General features: G+C 51.8%; 9 protein-coding genes across 10 annotated transcripts; 4 read left to right on the plus strand and 5 right to left on the minus strand.

Annotated features, from left to right (window-relative positions):
* Positions 1-213: 213 nt before the first annotated feature.
* Positions 214-1,035, plus strand: PV05_01713 (uncharacterized protein; the record flags this gene model as incomplete). The annotated part of the gene is made up of 1 exon (XM_013466742.1): positions 214-1,035. The coding sequence occupies one exon, from the start codon at positions 214-216 to the stop codon at positions 1,033-1,035; it is 822 nt and encodes a 273-aa protein (XP_013322196.1).
* A 451-nt stretch (positions 1,036-1,486) lies between these two features.
* Positions 1,487-4,930, plus strand: PV05_01714 (uncharacterized protein). Its single transcript, XM_013466743.1, has 2 exons — positions 1,487-4,550; positions 4,601-4,930. Exons 1-2 carry the CDS (start codon positions 1,824-1,826, stop codon positions 4,616-4,618), a joined length of 2,745 nt encoding a protein of 914 aa, XP_013322197.1. The 5' UTR covers positions 1,487-1,823; the 3' UTR covers positions 4,619-4,930.
* A 222-nt stretch (positions 4,931-5,152) lies between these two features.
* Positions 5,153-7,508, plus strand: PV05_01715. Of its 2 annotated transcripts, XM_013466744.1 has the most exons (4): positions 5,153-5,342; positions 5,408-5,528; positions 5,608-6,262; positions 6,385-7,508. In XM_013466744.1, the coding sequence occupies exons 2-4, from the start codon at positions 5,421-5,423 to the stop codon at positions 7,122-7,124; spliced, it is 1,503 nt and encodes a 500-aa protein (XP_013322198.1). In that variant the 5' UTR covers positions 5,153-5,342; positions 5,408-5,420; the 3' UTR covers positions 7,125-7,508. The 2 variants fall into 2 exon arrangements, with proteins under 2 accessions (XP_013322198.1, XP_013322199.1); XM_013466745.1 differs by having other exon boundaries at positions 5,153-5,528.
* Positions 7,451-10,538, minus strand: PV05_01716 (uncharacterized protein). Its single transcript, XM_013466746.1, has 2 exons — positions 10,190-10,538; positions 7,451-10,139 (listed from the first exon to the last, which is right to left on the minus strand). The coding sequence occupies exons 1-2, from the start codon at positions 10,456-10,458 to the stop codon at positions 7,559-7,561; spliced, it is 2,850 nt and encodes a 949-aa protein (XP_013322200.1). The 5' UTR covers positions 10,459-10,538; the 3' UTR covers positions 7,451-7,558.
* A 346-nt stretch (positions 10,539-10,884) lies between these two features.
* PV05_01717 (uncharacterized protein) lies at positions 10,885-15,712 on the minus strand. The gene is made up of 2 exons (XM_013466747.1): positions 11,293-15,712; positions 10,885-11,231 (listed from the first exon to the last, which is right to left on the minus strand). Exons 1-2 carry the CDS (start codon positions 15,505-15,507, stop codon positions 10,986-10,988), a joined length of 4,461 nt encoding a protein of 1,486 aa, XP_013322201.1. The 5' UTR covers positions 15,508-15,712; the 3' UTR covers positions 10,885-10,985.
* A 14-nt stretch (positions 15,713-15,726) lies between these two features.
* PV05_01718 (uncharacterized protein) lies at positions 15,727-18,569 on the minus strand. The gene has a single exon (XM_013466748.1). The coding sequence runs from the start codon at positions 18,536-18,538 to the stop codon at positions 15,917-15,919; it is 2,622 nt and encodes an 873-aa protein (XP_013322202.1). The 5' UTR covers positions 18,539-18,569; the 3' UTR covers positions 15,727-15,916.
* Positions 18,570-19,235: 666 nt separating this feature from the next.
* PV05_01719 (uncharacterized protein) lies at positions 19,236-22,643 on the plus strand. Its single transcript, XM_013466749.1, has one exon. It carries the CDS (start codon positions 21,239-21,241, stop codon positions 22,388-22,390), a length of 1,152 nt encoding a protein of 383 aa, XP_013322203.1. The 5' UTR covers positions 19,236-21,238; the 3' UTR covers positions 22,391-22,643.
* A 152-nt stretch (positions 22,644-22,795) lies between these two features.
* Positions 22,796-24,727, minus strand: PV05_01720 (uncharacterized protein; the record flags this gene model as incomplete). The annotated part of the gene is made up of 2 exons (XM_013466750.1): positions 22,796-24,280; positions 24,332-24,727. 2 exons carry the CDS (start codon positions 24,725-24,727, stop codon positions 22,796-22,798), a joined length of 1,881 nt encoding a protein of 626 aa, XP_013322204.1.
* Positions 24,728-25,161: 434 nt separating this feature from the next.
* PV05_01721 (uncharacterized protein) lies at positions 25,162-26,134 on the minus strand (the record flags this gene model as incomplete). The annotated part of the gene is made up of 2 exons (XM_013466751.1): positions 25,162-25,934; positions 25,984-26,134. The coding sequence occupies 2 exons, from the start codon at positions 26,132-26,134 to the stop codon at positions 25,162-25,164; spliced, it is 924 nt and encodes a 307-aa protein (XP_013322205.1).
* Positions 26,135-26,266: the final 132 nt, after the last annotated feature.

A 26,266-nucleotide genomic window follows, 5' to 3' on the forward strand; every position in this document is an offset into this window, starting at 1 on the left:
GAAGGATTGCTCCTTGACTTGGCGAGAAAACTGAGGTCAATATGAGGTGACATGATACCCATGATTTGAGATCCCATCTCTCTTACTCTGTCTTCACTTCCTTCCACTCCTTCCCTTGACAAAATCAATCATTCATTTTCAGGCGCAAAGAGAGCCACATATGACCACCTGTCATCACTACTCTTGCCATTCTTTTCAAGAGTCGTGATCGGAATGGTTGTACTCAATTCAGCCTTGTGGTTGACTGCGATTAGTCTGTCCAGGTGCATCCCAGTGACTGAAGCTGCCCGGCTCTTCAGTCGACGAAGTGACCTCGATGCAATTCCTCCTATCAACGTTTCCACTGCTGGCTGGACTGTGCCACTTCAAGGAAGCCAGACTTGCAATAGCAATGGAGCCTGTGAGTACCATTCAGTTGCCACGGTTTTGAAAAATCTCCAACAGTTTGCAGGCACAGACACACTCACAGCTCCCCCTGCGGACAAGCATCTTGAGTACCTTGCGATAGCCCGCGGCCTCTACTTTTACACCTGTAGCGGTGCTGGACCTTCAGAAACCCCTGTCTTTGAGTCCCAGTCAACTCAGCTCTACAATGCAGCGCCGCTCGTTACTCAACTGAAGACAGAAGCGACCTTCCATGCCCTGGTCCCCCAGCTGTACGATTACAACTATGCGCAGCTTGATAATTCCACACTCGAGTGCTTTGGGACAATAGGAACAGACAACAATACAGCAGTCGTTACTCTTTTCGAGATTGCCACTTTCGAGGCAATCGCAGACGAATCCATCCTTGCTCCAAACGATCCGGACGAAAATGGCCGATGGGCCCATTCGACCAGCCCTGGCAAATCTTGGGACATCTACCGGGTGGAAGTGGTTGGTGGAGGTCCACCAGTATGCGGATCTGAAAACACCACCTACGAAAAAGACTATGCAGCAGAGTATTGGTTCTTTCACTCCGAAGGAGAAGACCTGTGGACAGACGTCTACATAAATGATCAAGGAGATGCCACAAAGACCAGAGTTCTCATATGACATGGCGACATATGGAAGGGGCTGAAGATGAAATTGAGAATCAGTGGGTTGGGATGTACCAGAGACATGGCGAGAAAGATTACAGGAGTTGGACGAGAGGCACCAAATGGCAGATTTTCACAAGAAGATGGAGAATGCGCAAAAGCAATCGTGAACTGTTTTCTTTCTACAGAGTACCTCAGGGCCATCTCGACGAGGATACCGATTGTGCTCGAGCAGGACTGGCGGATAATGATGATAGTACGGATAATGATAATGTCTTCTGTCAGTCGCGTGCATACTCCGTGATACTCTCCGCACAAAGAATAGCACATGTTCTCTAATGAAGTTAATAATGCAAAACCAAGGATAAACTCCCTAAAGCAGCTAGCTAAGCGAGGGCACTGACGGCGCGACTTGACCGTTTCGTCGCCCGCATTTGTGCCCCCCTCCTCTCACTTCTTCCCCCAGTCTTGCGCATTTCACCATCATACAACTAACGACGCGACTCATTCTTTTCGCTCGTGCATGCCAGAAGCATATCTTACAATCTAGGTCGCGGTCACTGCATCAGGTTTCCGACTTCGGAACACGTCGGTCACATCTCAAACTGACCTTACCGAGACCCTTTTACTCAGCTTCCCACATTACGGCCAATTCTGGAGATGCTTGAACACCAATTTAGCGACTACTGGTGACAAAGATATCTCATCGAAGAGTCTCACCTCACATCCACCCTCCTGAAATTCCCATTGGCACATTTCACAGACGGACAACTGGATCTGCCTGCGGAACCCTCATCTACCATCATGACCTCCGCAATCCATGATGACGAACTTTCAATATCCCTGCCTCAAAATGACCAGTCGAAGTCGAGACCTTCTTTACCTCCAGTCATATCTCCTCCTGCGCGACCAAGTCTCAGTCAAACTCCCATGGCTGAATCTCCAGGCACGATCCGATCCATGAATCGGTTACATCAATACAGTTTCGTTCGGAACATTGGTGAAGGCTCGTTTGGCAAGGTCAAGCTCGCGAGGCACAAGGTCACTGGTCAAGAGGTTGCCATGAAGACGATCAACCGTCGAAAGTTGATCAGTCGAGATATGGCTGGTCGCATCGAACGAGAGATCCAATATCTCCAACTGCTTCGGCATCCCCACATCATCAAGCTCTACACAGTCATCACCACCAAGACCGACATTTACATGGTGCTCGAATACGTACCTATGGAATTGTTCGATTACATCGTCAAGCATGGTCGGTTGGGAGAAGCCAAAGCTAGGAAACTGTTTCAACAAATCATATGCGCTGTCGAATATTGTCACCGTCACAAGATTGTGCACAGAGATCTCAAGCCTGAGAACCTGCTTCTGGACAAGAACATGAACGTCAAGATTGCCGACTTCGGCCTCAGTAACATCATGACAGACGGCAATTTCCTCAAGACGAGCTGTGGAAGTCCAAATTATGCAGCACCTGAAGTTATTGGCGGAAAGTTGTATGCCGGTCCCGAAGTTGATGTTTGGTCCTGTGGTGTCATTCTCTACGTCTTCCTTGTTGGTCGACTTCCGTTCGACGACGAATTCATCCCTGCCTTGTTCAAGAAAATTCAAGCTGGTACATTCCACATCCCCTCACAGACGCCGCCAGGCGCGGTCAACCTGATCAAACGATGCTTACAAGTGCATCCTGTCCACCGCATCACGATTCCCGAGATTCGCCAGGACGAGTGGTTCAAGAAAGACCTACCTCCTTATCTGGTCGAGCCTGTTGAAGAATTCCTCGATACCGGTGTTGACCCATCCAAAGCCATTGACCCTCGGCAACTTGCACCTGGAAAGCCGCCCGATGTTGTGGAACGAATTCATGAGCAAGTCATTGGCAAGCTCGGACGAACAATGGGTTACGCAAAAGAAGATGTCAAAGATGCTCTGAGCAAAGACGAGCCCAGCGCTATCAAAGACGCCTATCTCATTGTGAGAGAAAATCAGCTGATGGTCGAGGCTCCAGAATACCAAGTACATAATCCCGAACTTGAATCGTTCATGGCTTCGTCTCCTCCAGTCGAGCCCAACTTTCCCAACTTTCCCAATATCACCGGGTCACCCGTAACCAACGGCCGCCGATTCGGGGATGACGTGAAACCGCTTACACCTACTCGTGGAGATATGCATCGCGCGAGCCGCACATTATCTGATACTCCGGCACCACCGAAGGAAGAAGAGAAATCTAGAACTTCAAATGTTCGGGTCTTGAACACATCACTGCCACATGTTCACGAGGAACTTCTTCAAATTCGGGAGAAGGCAAAGGCGAGAGGCGACGATCCAGACACCATTCTCCACCCCTCTCAAGATCCTGACACCGAGAGTCCGATCCCAGAAGAGATCAAAGACGAAAAAGGAAATCCTATTTACCGATCTAAAGAAGAACAGGAGGCGACATCGAAGGCACTGAAGCCCCATTCGAGGTCTGTGACTGCGCTCAATACCTTACGAGATCCGCAGGCACGACCGGAGGGATTGACCAGCATGTCACAAGACGAAAAGCGTCCTCCGATGTCGAGGTCCAAACCCCGAAAATGGCAGTTCGGCATCCGATCGCGTAATCAGCCATACGAAGCCATGAAATGTCTCTACGCTGCTCTCAAGGCTCAGGGGGCCGAGTGGGAGGTCAATCCCTGGCTGAAAATGCAGCCCGAGGGCGGCGAAGGCGAAGAAGAGCAGGACAAGGGGCCAGCACCTCAAGTGGAGCTGGGTCCTGGTGAGCGTCATGTGGTTCTTCAACAGAAACACTCGTGGTTGAAGGAGGATTACTACGTGCCTCGTGACCCGTGGAACATCCGGGCTCGTGTGCTGAAGAGGGGAATGCTGATGCCAGGAGAAGCGCCGTCTCTCTCGGCCCACAGTTCCGCTGTCAGCCTGCCGGCCGAAGCCCAAAATCAGCTCAAGAAGCATATTGAGCAGCTTGGTGGTTATGCCTCCGAGGATGTTGCAAAGGCCCTGGGTATCAAGAACGGAGATCTGCCAAGAATGAAGTCACCACTCTCCAGCGCACAAAGCACGAGACCAAGCACGGGAATGGGTGAACCGGGCGGTCAAGGACAAGAAGCATACACAGGGCCTGCACACTACACCGGCCGAACCGACAGTCAGTCAACGTTGAACAAGAAGCTGCCAAGCGAAAATATCGGCGTTTATGTGTTTATTGACATTCAACTCTACACACTCGAGACTTCGACTTATGTAGTCGACTTCAAATGCGATGGTTACCAGAATGTCATTTGGCACGATTCAAAGAAGGATCGCGACAGAACCAAGACTCCTAGCAGCAGTAGCACGTTCACCAGTCCTTCCACCAGCCGACCAACTAGTGGTTTCTCCGAAGCCCACCGCGTCAATTCCGAGCCACTGGACGAAGAAGCATCGGAAGGGTATTGGAAACCAGTCAGCAAACGATACAGAAACGTGGAAAAAGAAATCTCAAGTCCGTATCCATATCTTGATGTGGCCAGCGACTTGGTGGCTCAACTGGTAAGTTAGAGTGCCGACGACACAGGACGGTCCTGACTGAATCTTCACAGTGGGGTGGCAATGCCTAGTGGGTGACGTTGAAGCCCTGTATGATTTGTAACGACTCACGACAGAATCATGAAATGTGCGGCAGCTTAGGCGCATGGTGATCGAGCTGGGAGCATGGAAGACCTGGTGTATTGCTGGAATTGTCTCATCCGAGCTTGGAGCTAGACAGGATATTCATGTTTGAAGCTGACAGTGCTGGGAAAACTGGATCCGGCCTGGAATTCTAGAGAAGTGTACGAAAGTATGAGGCAAGGCATAGCCAATGCCATAGATAGAACGAAATCTCTTCTGAGAGACATAATGAAGATCACAGAATACCAGGTAACCAGGACAATGTATTTCGTTTGTCGAGACGAGAAAAAAGCGATACTCACAAGTACCATCATATAGTTACTAGTAGCTAGTATACCTAAGGGACCACTTGGGTACCTAGGTAGCTGGTAGATACTCTTGCTGGGTGCTTGCTGTCCTCTAGATGTGACTGGAGTTGTGATTGGCTGGAACCATGCTTTACCACAGCCGATTCTAAACCTCACTCCTTCACCACCCCATGACCTATCTCAACTTTCGGACACACCCTCCAACTGAAGCTCGCGAGGGTTTGTCTAGGTGAACCACTCAACACCGAAGGTCTGTTGCAGTTTGCTTATAGACCTGTTGTATATCCGCAGTCCTGGTGCCTGGAACGCGGTTTGAAGGACAGCAAAAAGGACACTCCTCCCATCCGTGTCATAGCAACATTCGGTACGCCCATCAACCATCCAACACAAGCTGCTGGATTGCCGTCCGCTGAAACTATACGGCCGAAGGTCAAACGACATCATGGGCCTCTCCGCGAAACTGAAATCCTGGTCCGAGGAGTTGACGCCTTACTTCATCTATCTCCTCTTCGTCGCGACTTTGGGGCCACTCTTATTCGGGTACCACCTTGTATGACTTTCTCTGCTGATCTTTCCCTCCTCCTCTAGAACGATAAATTCGTGCTGACTATTACCGAACCATCTCCAAGGCCGAACTCAACGCTCCTCAAGAGGTCATCACATGCGAGAAAAAGTCGCCCAGTCCTTTGTCCGCGGCTCTGCCCCAGTGCATCCCCATGGACGCAGCGCAACTCGGTCTAGTTTCTTCCATCTTCACACTCGGCGGTCTCGTCGGCGCACTGGCCTCCGGCGCCCTCGCCGCACGATACGGTCGACTCTTCGTCATGCGGATTAATACGCTGCTCCTGGCTCTGGGGCCCCTTGGCGAGACGCTAGCTCCCAATATCACTGTTCTAGCTTTGGGACGACTCGTCTCGGGTCTAGGTGCAGGTGTGTCTGTCGTGGTCGTGCCGATATACATCTCGGAAATCGCCCCTCCCAAGGAGAAAGGCTTCTTCGGCGCCTTCACCCAGATCGCGACGAACGTGGGCATTTTCACGACACAGCTGCTCGGCTACTTCCTGAGTCACGGACAGATGTGGCGCGTCATTCTCGCGGTCGCGGGCATAATTGGCGTCGCACAATTTGTCGGTCTGCTGTTTGCGGTCGACAGCCCGAAATGGCAGGCCAATCATGCCAATCCACGACAGGCCAAGGACAATCTCAAGCGGATTAGAGGACATAAGGCGGATCTCGGCGAAGAGATCGAGGGGTGGGGGTTACAGCGTGAGCATGAGCGGAATGGTCAGTGATAGTCAACACTACCCTTTCTCTCCTTGTTCAAGAAACAACAACGCCACGAAAGGTTTCTAGTTTATGGGGTTGAGTCCTCGGTGATATCAATGCTAACAACCGAGACGATACAGAAGAAGAGCAGACCCTTCTCACAAACGAAGACCACGTCCACCACGGCCCTTCCGATACGTCCGCGCACCCCGACAGCAAATCTCAAACTCAAGCATCCGTCGGCATTTTCTCTGTTCTCCGCGACCCAGCAAGCAACCGCGCCATCCTCGCCGTCGTTGTCGTCATGATGGCCCAACAACTCTGCGGTATAAACAGCATCGTCATGTACGGCGTGTCTCTGCTGGCGGACCTGTTGGCGGCCAACTCGGCATTGCTGAACATTTTCGTCAGCATCCTCAACATCGTCGCGACAACGGGGTTTGCGCCGCTCGTCGACGTGCTAGGCCGGAAACCGTGCATTCTCGGCTCCATCGCCGGCATGGGTGTGTCGAGCGTGATGCTTGCTGTAGGGATCCGTAGCTCGATCCCCGTACTCAGCGCCATATCGGTGCTCCTTTTCGTCGCGAGTTTTGCGTTCGGACTCGGTCCCGTGCCGTTTATTCTGTCGAGTGAGCTTGTGGGCCCCGAGGCTGTGGGGGCGACGCAGAGTTGGGCATTGGCAGCGAATTGGATCTCTACGTTTGTCGTTGCGCAGTTCTTTCCCATGGCGAATGCGCGGTTGGGCAAAGGTATGGTGTATTTCATTTTCGCCGGGTTGGCGGCGCTGTTTTTCGTCTTCGTTGGTTGGTACGTGCCGGAGACCAAGGGTAAGAAGGATGTCGATGAAGTTTGGGGCAGGACTGGGAGGAGGGAGGATTGAGGTAGGAAGGGGAGTGCACTGAGACGGGATTGAGATAGGAACGGAGGGAGAGAAGATCGAGTGTAGGTCCTGAAGGAGACATGACTGTGATTGAGGGCCTAGGCAACGCTCTGTATGTGGTGGGTTATTACGCAGGTGGACAGGGCTGTTTGGCAAGAAAGCAGGACCGGTGATTCTGGAAATCCGACCCGTCATCCGAGCATAGGGGCAAGCATGATGGGCAAAAGGGCTGGGAAGGGGGTCTCTCGACCCATGCAACAGGACGGAGGATAGCAGAAGGACATGAGAGGTGCACGTATTCAATGATTCGGAAACACACTGAGCCTCTTGAATTCCAAAGGCCCATGACCATGCCGGTCAAGGGCACTCTTGTCCAATTAAACACTTAATCTCCTTGGTGTGCGAGTCACATATCATTCAACTTCCTCCGTCCCTTACGGCGTCGTAAAGTCCCACAAACTACTCACCGTCACATCCTCCACCCACCGCCCATCCGTAGTATCATTCTTCACCTCGAACGCGACCGTCTTGGCCTGGCCCGGAACCAGCCAGAAGCCATTGTCCTCGAAATTGCCCAGCACACCACTGGGGAAGTCCAACCACGTCCACGCAGCCACGCCAGTCGTCGCTTCGACCGTGAACGCCGGACTCGCGCTATCATTATTGGACTTCAACGTCAAGCCGGGGTCGGTGAGCTTTGCATCGGCCAGCGACAAGATCGGGTGGTAGAAGAACTCATGCGCGAACGTGCTCGGCGTGTCGTTATTGCTATTCGGCAAATGCCCCATTGCTGTCAGATTCATCCGCAGCAGGGCGTTGGTCAAATCCACACCAGTCTTGCTCAGCGTGTTCGTGTTGGTCTGCATCACTTTGGTCGTGTTCAGGGCGCCGACGCTGAACGGCACAGACACAGACCCGCTTTCGGCCGGACTGTTGGTTGAACTACCACCACTGTTGCTCGTATTGCTCACATTCGCCAAAACCTTGCCCGACCAGTCGTACCATGTTAGATCGACGGTGCCGTTGACCGTCTCCCACAGATCACTTGTCACGTACACACTCAAATCTCCCGTCGTGTAGTTCCAGTAGGGCGCGACAATAACGCGCGAGTAGATGTCTTTGGCCACGTAGTGCAGCACCTTCCAGCGGCCCGAGTACTCGATGCCTGCCCAGGTGGGTGCCTGCCATATGTCTTCGAGCTGCCAGTAGAGCGAGCCCAATTGGCGCTCCGGCATTCCCGATCCGCGGCGATAATACGTAATCTGCGAGCGGTAGAAGTCTGCTTGGAAGATCTGCGTGGCGAGACACCAGGACGAGAAGTTGGCGAGCGGGTCGGCCTTGTTGGGCGTTGGGTAGTACAATTCGACGGCGACCGTCATCTCGCCCATGCCCTTTGTGGTGTTGGGGAAGTTGGTCGTGTTGAGACTGCCGGACGGGTAATGATGGTTGCGGAGCTGGATCGTGGTCGAGTTGAAGTGCAGGTCTTCAGGGGCCACGGCGTCTTCCCAGGATTGAAGCGACGGCATGGAATGGAAGCCGAATTCGTTGGCAAATCGGCCCACCGGGTACGAGGACAGGTTGAATGCGACGCTGCTGTCGTAGTCGTAGTGGTCCGTGTCTCCGTAGATGTAGCCTGGTGTCAGATTGTTGTAACGCTCGATCATAGGATGAGCCGCTGAATGGTTCAATGTCAAATATCCGTTCGTCGTGCTGCTGGGGATGTACGAGATCGAGCGGGAATTTTCGTAAACAGCAGGAAGAAACACATCCAGAAATAGTGTCTCGTACTCTTGCTGCCAACGAGAATAATTGCCCGGGTCACTCAGGTTGGCAAGGTACAGTTCGAGGTTCTCGAGTTCATTGCCGCCAGCCCACAACGCCAGAGAGGGATGGTGATTGACTCGACGGACGTTATAGATGGCTTCTTCTCGAACATTATCGAGGAAGCTTTTGGCAACTGGATAGAGCGAGTCGCTGAACTCGAATTCAGACCACAAGAGTATCCCCTTCTCATCGGCAATGTCGTAGATGAAATCGGGTTGGTACGCCCCAGAAGCCCACACTCTTAGCATGTTTTGGCCCCCTCTAACAACAGAATCAAATAACTGCTGTATCCGTGTCTCAGTGACCCTTGGCCAGAAAGCGTCGGGTGGAATGAAATTTGACCCTTTAGCGAAGAATTCGTGGCCATTGATCTCGAAGTGCCAATTGTTGCCATTCTTGATGCCTTGAGCTAGCTGCCTCTGAGATATAGGTTCCATGTTCAACACAATTGTCCTGAAAGCAGTACGCTTGGTGGAAGACGCGATCGTATTGTTACTGGAACCCAACACAGTAACAGTGGCATAGTACAAATTTTGGGGACCAAGCCCATTTGGCCACCATAGCTGGACCGCGTTGCCAACGACCAGGATGTTGCCGGTGATGGCCCCTCCGGATATGGTGACATTGCTGGCGGCGCTGCTTGTTACTGTTTTGTTGTTGACGTCCTTGATGTCAATGCGTAGTCCAGCATTTTGTGGTATGCTGCCCAGAACATCAAGCGAGGCATTGACGACCCATGACTGTGTCTGATCAGGTGGTAGGTTATTGAGCTGGCCATGACGATAGATGTCAAGCAATGTGTTGCGGACGTACAACTGGTTTCGACTCAGCTGGACAATGTAAGCTGGCTTCCAGACGCCCGCCGGGGCAAATGCTGGACCCCAGTCCCAGCCGAAGTCGGATTGTTCTTTTCGAATCAACCAGCGATTAGGAAACTCGTAGCTCAGCTGTGTACCTTTCCATGGCTCGTTGAGCGACGTGTTTGCAATGGCGTTTGCAATGTTCGGAGCCGAGCCAAAATTGATCCTGACATCTGGTGACTTGCAGTTGCTCAGGGCTTGAGTGACATCAAAATAGTATTGTCGAAACTGATTGTTTGTACTTGCCACCAGCTGGTTGCACACGCTGATCGTGCTGAAGGTATCCAGACCATCGAATACTAGCCATGTTGAAGCACTAGACGACAAGTTTCTCGGGCGCCCGCCTTAGCCACGATTTCACAGCAGCAGACGTCAACTTACAAAGAAGATAGACTCGTCGTATAGGTCCAATTTGTTTCTGCCACCCATCTCAAGTTGAAATCGTTCAATCCGTAGTATGGATCACCAATGACCTGCGAATCATACAAGTCGAGATGAGCTTGAGATGGCACATTTCCTGGCACAGATATGCTGTAATTGGAATTGGTCAATGTCCACTCCAGGTCGCTCATCGAGGTTGCGCTTTGAGCAAGGCTGAGGAACGGTGCTCTAGACAGAGCCAAGCTCAACATCAAGACGGAGAGAGCCATGTCCGAGTATCAATATATGTAACTCTCAATCACCTCGTCTTGAGGGTATTGCCGTTGAACGAGGAGCAATGAACCTACCTTCAGACAGCGCCGTGATCATGTCATAAAGCCTTCAGTGGACCAAATATGGCCGGGACCCTCGGCACTCGTCGAAAACACAACAACACCTGGTTAGTGCTACATTGCTGCAAGGTACCATTTCATAATGATCGACAACTTGAAAGAGGAGAAGCAAAGAGGAGGTGTACTGTACAATGATGCACGGATGGCGAAATTGGGCTCGGTATAGCTACTTCCGAGCCTGAACGGGGAAGGTGTCATCAATCACGAAATGCAAGTCAGGTAGAGCGGTGTATACCCCTATACGGCCAGCGCCATTGGGGAACAGCTTCAATGGATGGATGGATGAACTGCTCTTCATGATACGTATCATTATGTTCTGAGTAATATGCAAGGCTCGCTAAACAATGGCCCAACGCCTCATAACATCATGACATACCTTTCCATCCAAGCCTCAAATCAAAAAGCTACCGAATCTGTTCTTGCCGTGGAACACCTACTCCGCCTTGACCTTGCTGCGCAGCCTGGATCTGCCGCTGCCTACCCATGGCGAGGTAGTCTCTATTCTCTACAGTCACACTCTTCGTCATGTGGTTGACCTTGTAAATCCCAACGAGTCGTTCGGCAAGTTCAAACATGTTGTTCCGCAGTGAAATCACGATAAATTGCGCATTCTTGGTTCGTTCTTTGATGTAGCCAGCAACAATCGAAACCTGTAATCACACCATGGTTAGCACCCCATCAATAGCTAAGTTAGAGTGTTGGGAGTCTCACATTTCTGAAATCCAACGCAGCATCGATCTCGTCCATGACATAGAGCGGTGTCGGACGGTAGACATGGAGTGCGAACACCAATGCCAGAGAACTCAGTGTCTTCTCTCCACCGGATAAATTGCCAATATTCTTCCAGCTCTTCTTGGGGGGCATGACACTGAACAAAATACCTTCAGAGAATGGATCCAGACTGTCGACAAGTTCGAGCTCAGCATTGCCGCCGAGGGTGATGAGTTGGTACATGGACTTTAAGTGCGACGAGATCGTCGTGAAGCCGGTCATGAACTGGGTAAGACGAAGATTTCGAAGGTCAGTGAGACGCGTTTTGGCGGCATCTCGTGTCTTGACGGCGCTTTTGAGGTCGCTCGTGCGTGAGGCCACCTCCTCGCAACGTCGACGGTATTCGGCTATCACCGATAGGTCAATGCCCGATGCGTTGCTGACCTTCTCCTCCAGGGCTGCAATCGAGGCGACAAGGCGATCTTTAGACATGTCACTGAGTTCATCCCGGGTGAAAGTCTGCAGTTCTCGTCTTGCCTGTTGGCTGTCAGTCGTCTGCTCTGGTTGTTCCTCAGGATTCTCCTGTTCGTCAACATCCATAGCGTCTGGATCTGATTCTGCTTCAGGAGGAGCATCCGGCATTTCCTCCTCATTATCTAGCGGCTGCTGTTGTTGCTGCTGCTCTTCTTGTCGTTCGGGGACACCTTCCAGGTCGGCAATGTCATGTAATGCCAACTTCGAGAGCTTCTCTGCCCAGTAGCGGGTCTTCTTGTTGTTGTCTGCTAAAACCTTCTGATTCTCTTCGAGCTTGTTCTTCATCTCAATCTCAAGAGCTCTAGTCGAGTTCAAGTCTGAAGTCTGGGCATCGAGATCTTTCTTCAGCGTTCCAAGCTCTTCTTTCATTATCGCCTGCTCTTCCTGAGAATGTTCCGTTCGAGCTCTCAATTCGGCCGCGCCAGTCTTGTGCTTTTCAATGTCGTCTTCCAATCGTTCCAAATCTTTCGCCAACGTCTCAAGCTCTTTCTCAGCATCAGCTCTGGCTTTTTCGTTCTTGACCTTGAGCTTTTCGTTTTTCGTCTTTGCAATCTCGGCATTGGAGATGTCATCGTGCAACATGTCCATTCGCTCTTTCAGCCCGTCAACTCTGGCCTTCTGTGTCCGAAGCTGAATACCTCCAACCTCCATAATCTTGTCTTGCAGTGCCTGGATCTCTCCTTCGACGCTGGCAGTCTCCGAGTGAAGCTTCTCAAGTTCCTTGTTCATGGATGCAATCTGCTTCTCAAGTGCTTTGATCTGCAAATCATCTGCAGAAGTCCCAGCAAGCTCGGCCACAAGATCCTGTACCCGCTTTTGCGCATCTGTGAGGTTCCTGCTGCAATTCTCGACCTCTAAATTGATCTTTTGGATCACTGTCTCCAGTCTGGGAATCTCCTCTTGCTTCTCCTGCAAACTTGCCTCGAGCTCTCTTTGTCGTGTTTGGAAGGTCTCAAACTGCCTTTCTAATTGATCTCGTTCACTTTCCAGCTTCTGCACCTGATCTCTCGTCATTTCGGAAACTGGCTTGGACGACATCGCACCGCGAGCTACACGAGTGCCACCACCGCTCATAGTACCGGAAACATCGATCAGCTGGCCGTCAAGTGTCACCACACGCCATCTCCTCGCACCATAGGCAATGCGGTTCGCTTGGTCAAGATCTTTGGCGACAAGTGTATTCTGCATGATGCTGTAGAATGCTGGCGCAAATCGTTCGTCTTTGGGCTTGATCAAGTCGAATAGTCGTGGAACATTTTCCGGTGTCTGGATGGGTGATAGATCCCGTTGTGCCAATTTGTCCAGCAGAATGAAGTTGGCACGTCCCAGGTTGTTCTTGCGCAGGTATTCGATGCATTGCTGACCAATTTCGACGTTGTCAACAACCATGTTTTCCAGAGCCGGACAAGCAGTAGATATGGCGACGTCAAATTTCTCATCGATAGTACCGAGATTTCCAAGGCGACCATGGAAGCCATCAATTCGCCCCGTGTCTTTGAGTCGCAATAATCCTTTGAGCACATTACCTTGATTTTGGCTGCTTGCGAGGCTGGCGCGTGCTTCATCAGCTTTCTGTCTTGCTGATGAAATCTGTGATCTGACTTCTGGTTCGCTTGCGGTCAGCTTCTGTAGAGCGTCCTGGATCTTCCTAACATCCTTCTCCAGGCGGGCCTTTTCATGCTTGCGCTGCTCAATCTGTTCCAGCTTTTCGGCTCGATTGGCTTCAATGCTCTCAATCTTCTCCTTCGCCTGATCAATCGCCTTCTGTCCACTGTTCGCTTTTTCTGTCAAGATATCGAGCTCGGATTGAGCCACGGCGATCTCGGACTGCTTCTGGTTCATCTTTGCATTCCACGGTTCCAATGACTTTTGCTTTGCTGCTATCTGGTCAGATAACCCTTGTGTCTTGCCTTTCAAGTTGTCGCGGATCGCTGCGAGTTCCTGTTCTTCTTTCTGTGTCTCTTTCTCCAGTTCGGCGACCTCACGGCTCTTCCTCTCAATATCATCTGTGTGTTTCTCGACCAAGCTTTGTGCTTCTGAAGCTGTCAGGCGGCTTGAAGTGGCTTGCTTCTCGGCTTTTTTCTGCTTCCCGTTGATGAATTTGCGCTTCTCCTCGAACTTGACGTTCTCCTTGTCGTACTTGGCCAGCTCTTTTGAAAACTCCTGCGCTTGTTTCTCGATGCGCTCATACTGCTTGAGAGCTTTGTTGTAAGCCTTCTCTAGTTCTTTGATAGCATCTTCACTTCCAGTGTGTTTGTCAAGTTCAGCATTGAGTTGCTCCTGAATCTGCTGGATGGCTTCTTCCGTAACTGCGGCGTTGTCTTGACATTCAGCAATGTAAATTTGATAGAGAGAGGATTGTTTCTCCGCCAGTTCATTCTCATCTCGAATGAACGTCAGAGCTTTGTTCTTCTTGTCTTCGAGACTGTTTTTCTCCTTTTCAACATGCTGGACACGTCCTTGCTTTTCGATACAGACTTCGTTCAGACTTTCTAGCTCAACTGCAGCTTCTTCAATCGGGGTCTTGTATTTGGATGTCCCTATGATATCTTCGAGGTATTCCAGCAGCCCGTCGTCATGCTCGTTGGCTGCTTTCGGCTTCATCTGAGCAATCGACTCGACCTCACCCTGCAAGATCAGGAATCTCTTGTGATCGAGGTCGATGGCCTTGTCCTTCAACAATGTCGTCACCGTGGTGAAATTTGTCGCCCTGCCGTTCAAATAGTAGTTGCTGGTATTATTTTTGAAAGCTTTTCGCGAAACCACGAGCTGGGAGTCCGGAACAATGTCGTGCTTGCCACCGGGTAAGTCGACGATCTCTTGGAAATAGACTTCCACTTCACAAAAGTCGAGGTCTTGGTGTTGTGCTGAATTGTGAATGAGCGCTGATATCTTGCCCTGCCTCATCTTGCTGGCTCGAAACCCGAAGACAAAGAGCAGCGAGTCAATGACATTAGACTTGCCAGAACCATTCGGCCCAACCACAGCGGAGAAGGAAGGATGGAAAGGCCCAACCACTTGTCGTCCAGCATAACTCTTGAAATTTGTCATGACCAATTGTCTGATCACCATTCTTGACTTTGGTTCTGTTGACTCTTCCACCTGCGGTATTGCCTGAGCTCTGGCTCGAATGACAATGTCCATGGGCTTGTCCAAGGCCATTTCCACTGGGGGCGCTGGCTTGAGAATATCCTGAGCCAACTTTGGCGGGGCATGCTTGTTCAATGCCTTGCTCGTGATGTCCGTCAATGGTGTCGCTTGCGTCTGTGGTAGATTTGGCGAGATGGAGGCGTCTTCGGTGGGCAAGGGAGGCATTGGAGGAGCTATAGAGGATCTGCGTCCTTTTCGAGGAGAGGTACTCTTTCGCTTTCGCGGTGAGGGACTCTTGGATGGGGAAGTAGGTTCACTGGGTGCCAGGCTTTCTTCCGGGTCGAATATCTGGGTTGGCTCGATTCCTTCGCCGGTCTTGGCCTTACGCGCTCTCGCCGACCGTTTCGGAGTCGCGCTGACGCTTGCCGTCGTCTGTCTTCTTGTTGACTTGCGCGGACTGCGCTTCGGTGCCGGTGTGAACTCTTCATCGTTGTCCTCCTTGATCAGACTCAGCTCATCCTCAGATTCGTCGACAACAATGGTTTTGCGCGTGGCCCGGCGCGACGGTCGAGCAGGAGATTCGGCTGACATGTCGACAATTGTCGCATTCAATGTTGATGTTGGACTGTTTCGCAGCGACGCAGGTGAGGACTGAATCCGCGAGGTTGTTTTGATGGGACCTAATCGGGTCTAGCTGGTCAGACGTGCTTACATAATCTGACGGGGTCCAAGTACCACACTTGTGCACACTCTTACAGGGTATCGACATCGATCGTGAAGAGCTTCAGCGCGGGTCAACAACTCGCTGCTGTTACTATTATTATCTGACTGATGAACAGCTGAAAGCACTCGGTCTCTAAAGCTTGATACTCTCATTAACATCTGCGTAAGAATCTCTATGCATGGTCATATCGTCCTGCTGGTCAAAGCCCCTTTCCATGATGCCATGCCACCAGTTATTTCCGTTACCCAGCCGTTATCAAATTCCCGCTCTAGTCGTCTAGAAAGGCCAGACCCATTTCCTGATGTACTCTGGATCGATACCCTCATGGAAGGCGTCGTTCTTGCACTTGATCTGTTCGTTGAGCAATTTCTCCCTTGCGCTCGAGCCCTTGTTGCCAAGGTTAGGCATCTTGTCTAAAGCTTCCATGGCCAGACTGAATCTATCCGTCTTGTTGCGAATTGCCAGTTCGAGGGGCGTATCGATGTTTCCTTTCTCGTTGTATCCGTGGACTTGCAAATTGTGAGATCCCTTGCGGTTGAAGGTCAATCGGTGAATGAGCCATGGGTATGAGTGGAAGTTGAAAATGACCGGCTTGTCATCGGTAAAGATGGCTGAAAACTCCGTGTCCGTCAAGCCGTGAGGATGATCACCGTGTGGGATGAGCTTGAACAGGTCCACCACATTGACGAACCGGATCTTGAGCTCGGGAATGTATTGGCGGAGCAGAGCAGTAGCGGCAAGCGATTCATGAGTCGGAACATCACCGCAGGATGCCATAATAACATCGGGTTCTTGACCTTGATCATTCGATGCCCAGTCCCAGATGCCAGCACCCTTTGTGCAGTGTTCAATTGCAGCTTCCATATCAAGGTATTGCAGGTGATTCTGCTTGTCGGCAACAACGACGTTGACATAATTAGTGCTTCGGAAGCAATGATCCATGCACGAGAGCAGGCAGTTGCCATCTGGCGGCAGGTAAATGCGCACCACTTCAGGTGACTTGTTGGCGACGACGTCGAGGAAGCCAGGGTCTTGATGGGTGAAACCGTTGTGATCTTGACGCCAGACAGTCGCTGTCAACAAGATGTTGAGGGATGCCACCTTGGCTCGCCATTCAACTTCGAGGCATTTCTCGATCCACTTACAGTGTTGATTCACCATTGAGTCGATGATGTGAATGAATGGTTCGTAGCTGTTGAGGAGACCATGTCGTCCAGAGAGAACATATCCTTCGAGCCAGCCCTCACAAGTGTGTTCGCTCAGCATTTCCATGACACGACCTTCAGGGGCAAGGTTGCCACCATCGGCATCTTCCTGGAAGTATTCACCCATCCAAACCTTCTTGCCAGCCTTGTACACTCCGGCAAGCTTGTTGGATTCCGTCTCATCGGGCCCAAAGAGGCGGAAGTTGGTCTGATTCTTCTGGATGATGTCTCGGAGAAAGACAGCCATGTTGGCCATGCTGGGTGCGTCGGTCGTTCCACCATGTGGGACATTGATCTTGTAGTCGCGGAAGTCGGGCAGCCTCAACGGCTTCTTGATGAGTCCACCGTTCGAGACCGGGTTAGCACTCATCCGGGCGTTGCCTTCTGGCGCGAGCTTCTTGAGTTCTGGGATCAACTTTCCGTCTTCGGTGAAGTACTTCTCTGGTGTATAGCTCTTCATCCAGTCCTCGAGGAGTTTGAGGTGTTCAGGGCTCGAAGCCACATCAGGCAGGGGAATCTGATGAGATCGCCAGTATCCTTCCAGGTAGTGACCATCAACAGTACGAGGGCCTGTCCAACCCTTTGGACTTCTGAGCACGATCATAGGCCAGAAGGGACGGAAAGCCTTGCCAGACTCACGCGCCTTCTTCTGGTAGCCTCGAATATCCGTGACACATTTTTCCAAGGTGGCGGCCATGGCTTGATGCATGCTCATAGGGTCGCTTCCTTCGACGAAGTATGGAGTCCAGCCATAACCGATAAATAGCGATTCGAGCTCTGTGTGGCTGACACGAGCAAGCACTGTAGGGTTGTTGATCTTGTAACCATTCAGATGGAGCACCGGGAGAACTGCGCCATCTGTAATGGGATTGAGGAACTTGGTGCTGTGCCAGCTGGTGGCCAAAGGTCCAGTCTCTGATTCACCATCACCGACCATGGTCAGAGCAATGAGTTCTGGGTGGTCAAAGACGGCACCAAAGGCGTGGCTGATGGAGTAGCCCAGTTCACCACCTTCGTGGAGACTGCCGGGCGTCTCAGGAGTGGCATGACTGCCGATTCCACCTGGAAAGGAGAATTGCTTGAAGAATTTCCGCATGCCTTCAACGTCCTCGGACTTGTCGGGATAGACTTCGCTGTAGACACCCTCGAGGTAGGATTGAGAGATGACAGCCGGGGCACCATGGCCGGGGCCGGAGATGAAGAGAGCATTGAGATTGTACTTCTTGATGAGACGATTCATATGGACATAGGTGAAGATTTGGCCAGCGTCAGACCCCCAGTGGCCGAGCAGTCTGGCCTTCAGGTCATCGACTTTGAGAGGTTCCTTCAATAGAGGATTGTGTCGGAGGTACAGCATGCCCAGGCAGAGATAAAGACTGGCTCGCATGTAATCATCTGTGAGTTTGAGCTCTTCGTCAGTGAGAGGGGTTTCTTTGACGGTTGAACGAGCTTTGCCGTAAGCTGAGAGACTCGCCATGGAGACATCCATGTCAGCCATGGGCGCCATGATGAGTGTTGATGATTTTCTGAAGGAGAGGTTGGTTTTGGGGATGATTTCCTGAGGGAGAGGAAAGAGAAGGATGTAAGTGAGGAGTGAGGGAGAAGAGAGACAGCTTATATATATCGTTACGACATCAGGCAGTCGACAGTCAATACTGTACAGTGGGAGGCGGCAGGAGCCGTCATTTATCATCGATCGCAGCGTCACTTCTCCGGTTTACGTGTCTCTCTTCCTTACTACTACAACTACTAGTACAGACGTGGTAGGGGTATCACGGGTATTCACTGCTCGGTTTGCCGGCCCGTGCTTGTCAGTGGGTGGGAGCTCAGGAAACGGCCTGGAGCTCTCAACCCTGCACGTGGCTCTACAAGGTTCTGGCTGATACCTATCATAGTACTTCGTTACGGGTGCATACTACCTAGACCTGTGTATGGTGTAACGAGCCAAGAGTGCGGCCATTTCTGTGCATGCATCGTCAGGCTGACTGTTTTCTCCATCACAGAGTCTGGCCAGTCGGGAGGACCTTCGCTAAAGACTTGATGGGCTTCAAAATCAAAGCCGGGCGAAGCTAATAACCTGCTGAGACGATCACAGCCTCCGATTGACGCAGCCGTGAACCAGGCCAGAGTGCAAGAGGATTCGATACAAACAACTCGGATCATGAGATGTCAACCGCCAGAAAATCCTGTGCGTGTCAATCGCTTTACCACATGCCATACCAAGTGGTGTGATGATGAACCCTACCCTACAAGATTCTGCAAGAGGCATAGCGGAAATTCTTTGGTGTTGCCGACGAATCCGAGGACGATCACGGTCCTCACTGTTTTTCAGCTCATCAATAACTCCGGAGAGTACCATCAATACCACCAATACCACATCTGTGCAACATCTTAAGACGGGTGCATTAGCATATCGTTCCATCAAAAGCATGCAAAGTACTCGTATCCATCTGTCGAGGTCGCAACCGGCCGATCGCCAACACTGTGGTACACAGCCTAGTGAGCCCTAAATCGCTATCTGGGTGCCATCTACGAGTATCACCTGTCTCACCTGTCTGTCATCCCATCTCCCTGCTTGAAGCAGGGGAATAGCATCCGAGCTTGATCTGCTCATCCATCCAATAATGACGCAGCATGAGAATACGAGGTCGAGGATTGCCAGAGAGCCAGGCACTGCATGTTGAGAGCTTTTCGATGGGACCTGCCTCATCAACTTACCCAATGCGCCCTCAAGTCGTCACCCCAACGTTGCTTCCAGGTTGATGGTCATGGTGACGATGATGGTCCGTTGGCTGCAGGTCTCGACGACCGATCAAGCGGCATCAGACTGATTTGTTCTGATGGACAGGGAGTATAGTATGCACGACAGAACTTATCGATGCTGAATAATCTGCATGCGATCTTTCATTCGAAGCTTTACCCCAGATCTATCCCCTTTCCGGTTACTAGTTCTCCATGCGGGTTGAGCTTGGTCAAAACTTGAGTCCAGCACGATCTTGACGGGACACCCGGGATGCTGGTCGGCGAACTGTGAGAGCTGCTGTGGACCACAGCCGCTCAGATCAGGAACGACCCGATCACTCGCTATACCCATGAGTCAGCTGCGGCTTGCAGCAGGCGTTCCTGATGACTTACCTCGATTGGCCTGGTGATATTTCCTGCTGCCGGCGAAAGCCTGGGACCGGCATGTGGTTCCTATTGGTTGGGTCAGGATACTGACCGAAAACCAGCTCTGTGTAATGACAGCCAGATTATAGAGCTGTGAGTATCCCCTGCGTGGACGTCGCTGTTCCTTGGCTCTGCCTGAGATGTGCATGGGCCTCGCTATCCCTGCCCGCAAGCCCGCATTGAGAGATGCTCCAGCGCTGTTCGACCCAGCTCACTCAGCAGCAAGCGGCATACTTCGACGTATACCCGGATCGACTCGGTGGCGTGTGTGCCCAATGAGGCACCAGCTCATGGCACCGCGTAGCTACCACGAAGCTAGCTGCAACGTTCCGAGACCCAAATACCGATCAATGCTGATTCGAGGATCACCTTCCACAAGGGTTCCCCAGATTTCCAGCTCTCATGGAGGCTGTTCTTTGAGCTCGCCTCAAGAGCAGCCTGCTCATGGCATTTCGACTGCATGTCCCACTTGCGTCATTTTGGTGGGTTTCAAGTTCATTCCTCGACCGGTTGCAGGATTGTGCCCTCTTCATCGTCAACAAAGTCTCTTCTTCACTTCTGCCCTTTCAGAAAAATCCCCAGGCCTCTTTCGTCAATGCATCAAGGACCTGCTTTGTCGCCTCGCCTACCTCGCACAACGCCAGGCGGATAACATTCAATACAGGTCAAGAGTGCCGGCTTCTTTCTGCCTGCTCAAATTCGCACATCGGCCTTCTTTCCAAGTCCCACTGTGAAGACGGTTCTGATCGCTTCTCGTGCAACGGGATGTCACCTACCGGTAACGGCTCGTGGAGCTGATATATGCTTCGACTCGAGACCGAGCTTAGAATTCTTCGTCTTGCCAAAGTTGTCACAAAGGCCGCTGAGCCTTGTAACGCAGACAAACCACTGGCAGCATTTCTCTCTTGCCACAAAGGGAAATGCCGCTCATCTCATCTGCGGGGTTGCTTGGTCGATACGGACTTGACCACAACGACACGATAAGCAGCACGACAGATCGGGAGGGCCTGATATCGATCGCGCCCTCTCCTCTCTTCCATTCTCTCTTTCCTTTATCAGAACATGCAAACACATCTTACTGCCCGTCGGACCTTATAAGAACCATCACGATGGCACCTAATTCGAGGTAATCATTTCTCTCTTCATCCTTTTTGCCCTTCGATCCCCAATTATTGCTTCCATCGACTCCCACCTTGACACTTATCTATACAATTCCCCCATCACCATGTCGACAACCACCACCGCCACAGAAACAACCACCCAAACGATCCCCCCATCCTCCGAGGCTCAATATTATGGCAAGCTTCGCTACATCCCTCATGGCCAAACGCCCACGCCGTCCCCTCATAACTTCCACCTCCCCGCCATGGCCGAGTTCGGTGACGTCCGCCTTCAACCACTAATAGATATGCGCCCTGTGCCAACCATCGCCGAACTCCCCTCCGCCAAAGAGCCGACCGCACAACTCTCGACCCATGGCTTCGCGGCCGTCCACCACCCGGTGTCCATGAACTCCGCCCCGTACACCGTATCATCCTGGAAAGACCCCAAACTGCTCAAGAACTCATACGTCCCCGAGACAGAAGCAATGGTCAAACAGATCACGGGCGCCACCACCGTGCTCACCGAAGCCCTCCTCCTCCGCTCCGCCATCTGGTCCGAACAAGACGCCCTGGCCACGCACGCCGGCCACGGCGAGGAAAACGGCTCCTCCACCACTACCACCGCCCAATCCTCCCTCCCAACCGAGAAAACCCAAGAAGAAACCGATCTGGAACTCGGCTTCCCGCAATTCATCGGCTTCAGCGCCCGACACGGCGGTGCCTCACCGGCACCCAAAGTGCATCTAGACTACGCCCCCAACGGCGCGCGCACGCACATCCGCCACTTCCACCCGACCATGGCCGCGGCGTCCCGCAAGATCATCGACGCCGAAGACCGCCTCACATCGGAGGGCAAATCGCTGCGCCAGTCCTACGCCTCCTCAGGCCTCGGTCCGCGCTGGGCCCTGTTCTCCATCTGGCGGCCCCTGAAGCGCGTGCACCGCGACCCGCTCGCCCTCGGCGACGCGAGGACCTTTCTCGAGGAAGATTACGTGCCCGTCATCGTCAGGACGCCGAACCTTGGAATCCCCAACACCACCTCGACCCACGAGACCGAGAGTTACCTCGCGCACTGGTCCAGCGGCCAGAAGTGGTACTTCGTCTCCAACCAGGAGCCCGAGGAGGTCTTGGTGATTGGCTTGTTCGATTCCGATCGCGACAAGGAAACGGTCGCCGCGGGTGGCACGTTGCATAGTAGTGTCGACCTGCCCGGTACGGAGAACGAGGAGGCCAGAGAGAGTTTGGAGTTGAGATGTTTGGCCATTTGGGACTGAAATTTGAGATTCAGAAGCAGGGCAGTTCGTGCTATGGTTTGGGTTTTGGAGTTATGAGAAGACAGTTTACTCTATAGACTTGGTTCGGTCGGGTAGATGTTTGGTACGAATATGCTCCATGACCAAATGTCAGCTACATACCCGTACCACGAGACTCAACTACAATTGACGGTCCGGATTCAGTAAGAAATCTTTCTTGGTTAGACTTTCATCGAAGGAAACGAAACGAACTTCATCATGGTCAATCTTAATGCTTGGGTACTAGTATCCTTTTATTCTATGCAATTCGTATCTCATCACCATGCCAGGCCAAGTCAAGTCCTAGCCAAGTCCAGTCAAGTACTCGCCAAAATGCCCACACAAGCGCCGCCATGCTGAACGCAGACACAAAAACCACAATCACCATCATTGTCGAATTGCAACCCCAATGCTGCTCAGATAGTGACACCGTGCACGGACCGAAGTGCTCACATTCTCCATGCCGGTGGTCTTCTCGGTGTCCAAAAGCATTCTCTGCCATCGCTCGCCTTCCACAGTGTCGTTGTCATCGCCAGAACCAACAAGTACACCTGCACCTCCACCGGCAGCAGTAAACTCCTCCCACATTGGCGCTCCTTCCACCCGATACACATTCGGGTCCAGCGCTCTGATGAAACTGGCCCAGTAGCCCTGCATGAGCGGCACGATCCAATGATTCGACTCCCCGGCATGATAACTGGAAGGAGCACTACCACCAACATTTTCGGGACCCCAGATCGCGCCGAGCTCGGCTGTATGCGGCACCCCCAGTCCTTTCTTCATCTGTGCTGGATCTTTCACATTGTATCTGTAATTCCAGTTGCCACTGACACCATAGCGCGCGAAGGCGCTGGAAATAAACAAGTTCGGACACATGTACCGCATATCGCCGTAAGCGTTAGATAATTGACGCCACCAGGAACCCGAGTTGGGGAAATCTGGACCATGGTTAGGGAAGAATTCCTTGATTCTTTGGAGATGTTGTAAAGTCAGGTAGGGAAACTGATCGTGGAGAAAAGTGTCGGACTGTTTTAGGCTGGATGTCGACCGTGGGGTAAAGATCGTGCCGCCGTTCGTATCATCACCAAAGATGACAGGTACGTAGATAAAAGCGCCAGAATCGAAGGCAGCGTATGTGTAGTTTTGAATCAGATCGTCATCCAGCACCGGGTTCCACATAAACAATGGTGGTTTCTGCGAACCAGGATATGGTGTGTTGACATTCTCCGATTGTAGTTCGGCGGCGGTTTTCGAGCGCATACAGGCCAACGTGTCCTTCTCTTCTGTTGTACTTGAGCCCTTGGCTTCCAATGTTGAGCTGCTGCGATGTGCACAGCCCAGTCGCACAGCGAAATCGTCGTATTGATACTGGCTCTCCTCAACCGTCAGGATTGTGGCGAAGCTGACCGATTCTGCCGCTGCACCGATGAAGAGTCCATCATCTCGGCCACCATAGGCAGTCAGATGCAAAGCAATGGATGTAGCACCAGCTGAATCTCCACCAAGCACAACATGACTGGGGTCGCCACCGAATCTCCTGATATGCCGTTGCACCCATTGCAAAGCCTTCCGTTGATCCTTGATGCCGTTGTTGAGACTGTCGATCTCGCGACCTGCGATGAATCCGTACGGACCGACACGGTAGTTGAAAGTAACCACAATAATGTTGTAGCCAGAAGCGGCAATCAGTCCGCTGCCGTCGTAGTTTGCATTGGAATTGAAGTTGAAGCCACCACCTTGAATGAAGAAATAGACTGGTAGTTTCGATTCGCTAGTGGCATGAGTTGGTGCAAAGACATCGACAAACAAGCAGTCTTCTGACTTTCCTCCCTTGTGCGGACTCTGACCGGTTCCGAGACAGATCTTTCCGTGCTAAGAGCTGTTTAGTATCCATGCAAAGTGACGGCAGTAGGTTTGATTTACCTTGTCGGCCTTTTGTACACCGTCAACAGCAGGAGGGTCTTGAGGAGCAGCAAATCTCAGATCGCCAACAGGAGCCGCAGCATATCGCATTCCCAGCCAGTGTGTGACACCGTTCGGATGCGCAAGTCCCTCATAGGTAGCGTAGCTAAGATCTACTGTGACCGTGATCGCCGTCACTGCTGTGAGATAATAAACTGCATAGAAGAGGGTGAACGACATGAGCATGATCAGCAGTCCCCGGCTGAAGAGCTCGTAAGTAGATATCGCGGATTTATTGATTGCTATCGCAGCTCGCTCTTGCAGTACCTCACCTCCGACACCATCTTCGTCGCCATCGGCAAGCTGGTGCAGCGAGTCTGAGAGCGCATGGTATTTGTGATCTGAGAAGGTCTCCATTTTTCGTCACCGTCTATTTCACTCCAACCACTTGCAAGGCCAGTGTCATCGCTATCTTGAGGCGCAATGCATGACATGATGTGGCTCTCCTGGAGCGGGAATTGGCCAGCCAGTAATATTTCCGAAACAGACCCATGCATGGAAGCTGTCAAGGCTCGAAGGATGGCAGTTAGGAAGCTCGATCGCTCGATAGCTGGTGTTGGAGAGTTGTTTTGGCGGTGCGGGGGGTTGTTCAGGCTGGAACGTTGTCACCAACAATTCATGCTAATAAGCAGCACACGCAGCATCATCGGAATCCCCCAATCACCCATGATCCTGCTGGATTCGCGTCCCCAGTTGTTGTTTAGTCTGGATAGTTCGAAGAGCTTGACCACGTTCCTGCATAAAAAGCTTACGTCGCCCAGAGCATCAAGTGGTCCCACCAGGATCTCAAATCACGGAACAGCTTCCGTAATCCCTGTCCTCACATAATCCCAGCTAACTCCAGCGATATCCTCTCCCTTCAGTCTGTTTAGAGCGCTGATGTCGGACGTCGACCTTCCCAGTGCAATCCTTCGTGCCATGACTGAATCCTTTGCTCCAGCAAGTTTCGATCCACCACCATTCAGCAAGCATTCCTCGAACCATCTGTCCTCTTCAGCAGTAAATCTTAGGCCAGCAAGAAGAGTTGCGCGTTCGGCATGCTCAGACCCCGGTGTCTCTTGGTGGACTGTGATGACTAGCTCCTCAAATAATGCCTTGTGTCTCAGATGGTCCTGCTTCTTTGCAAAGTAGTATGCCTCCACAAGATTGTTACGGAGCAGTAATTGGAAATATGCCTCAAGTGCCGCTTGGTCTTTTAGTGGAGGAGAAACCGCAATGTAGTATGCTGTCGCGAGAGCGGGATCGCACTTTGGATGCTGAAGGAGCGCTAGGAGGATATCGTCGGCGAACGTAGGAGTCAAGGAGGGATCGGTCAGGTGTTCCAAAGCCCGTGAGAACTGCGCATGGTCAAGCTCCCACAGCCCGGCCACAAGAAGCTGGTATTTCTGAGGAAGATAGGTTCTTCGAGCGAAGTTTACATCTGCATTGGAAAGTTGCCGACAGTCTCGGAGGACGTAAAAGAGGAGGGCGAGTTTCTGCTCGTCTGCCGCGGATGACTGTACAATTTTGGACCACAGATTGCGTAGATCTTGGTTTGTTCTAGGAGGGTAGTTGTTCCGTGAGGCTTCAAGTAAGTGAGCGTCTATAGTATTGCTGGGCTGTTCCGTACTCACGTCGCATCAAACCAATTGACTTCCATATGCGGTCAAAGAACAACTCGCCGAATTCCTTGCGATGTCTGGTGATGTTCTCGACGGTCTTGTTGTCGTAGGCATAATCAGGCTTTGCCTGGAATACAACGTCAAAGTCTTGCCAATTGAGCATCATGACGATGTACGACGGCAAGTCTGGTGGTGGAATACAGCAACAGCGCGTTCTCTCCGCGACGCAACTGCGCCCATCGCATGGGCGAGAGATTGTACAGCGAATCATTTAGGCCATATTCACAAGTGCAGT

This window comes from Exophiala xenobiotica, assembly GCF_000835505.1.
Source record: "Exophiala xenobiotica strain CBS 118157 unplaced genomic scaffold supercont1.1, whole genome shotgun sequence".
Lineage (NCBI taxonomy): Eukaryota > Fungi > Ascomycota > Eurotiomycetes > Chaetothyriales > Herpotrichiellaceae > Exophiala > Exophiala xenobiotica.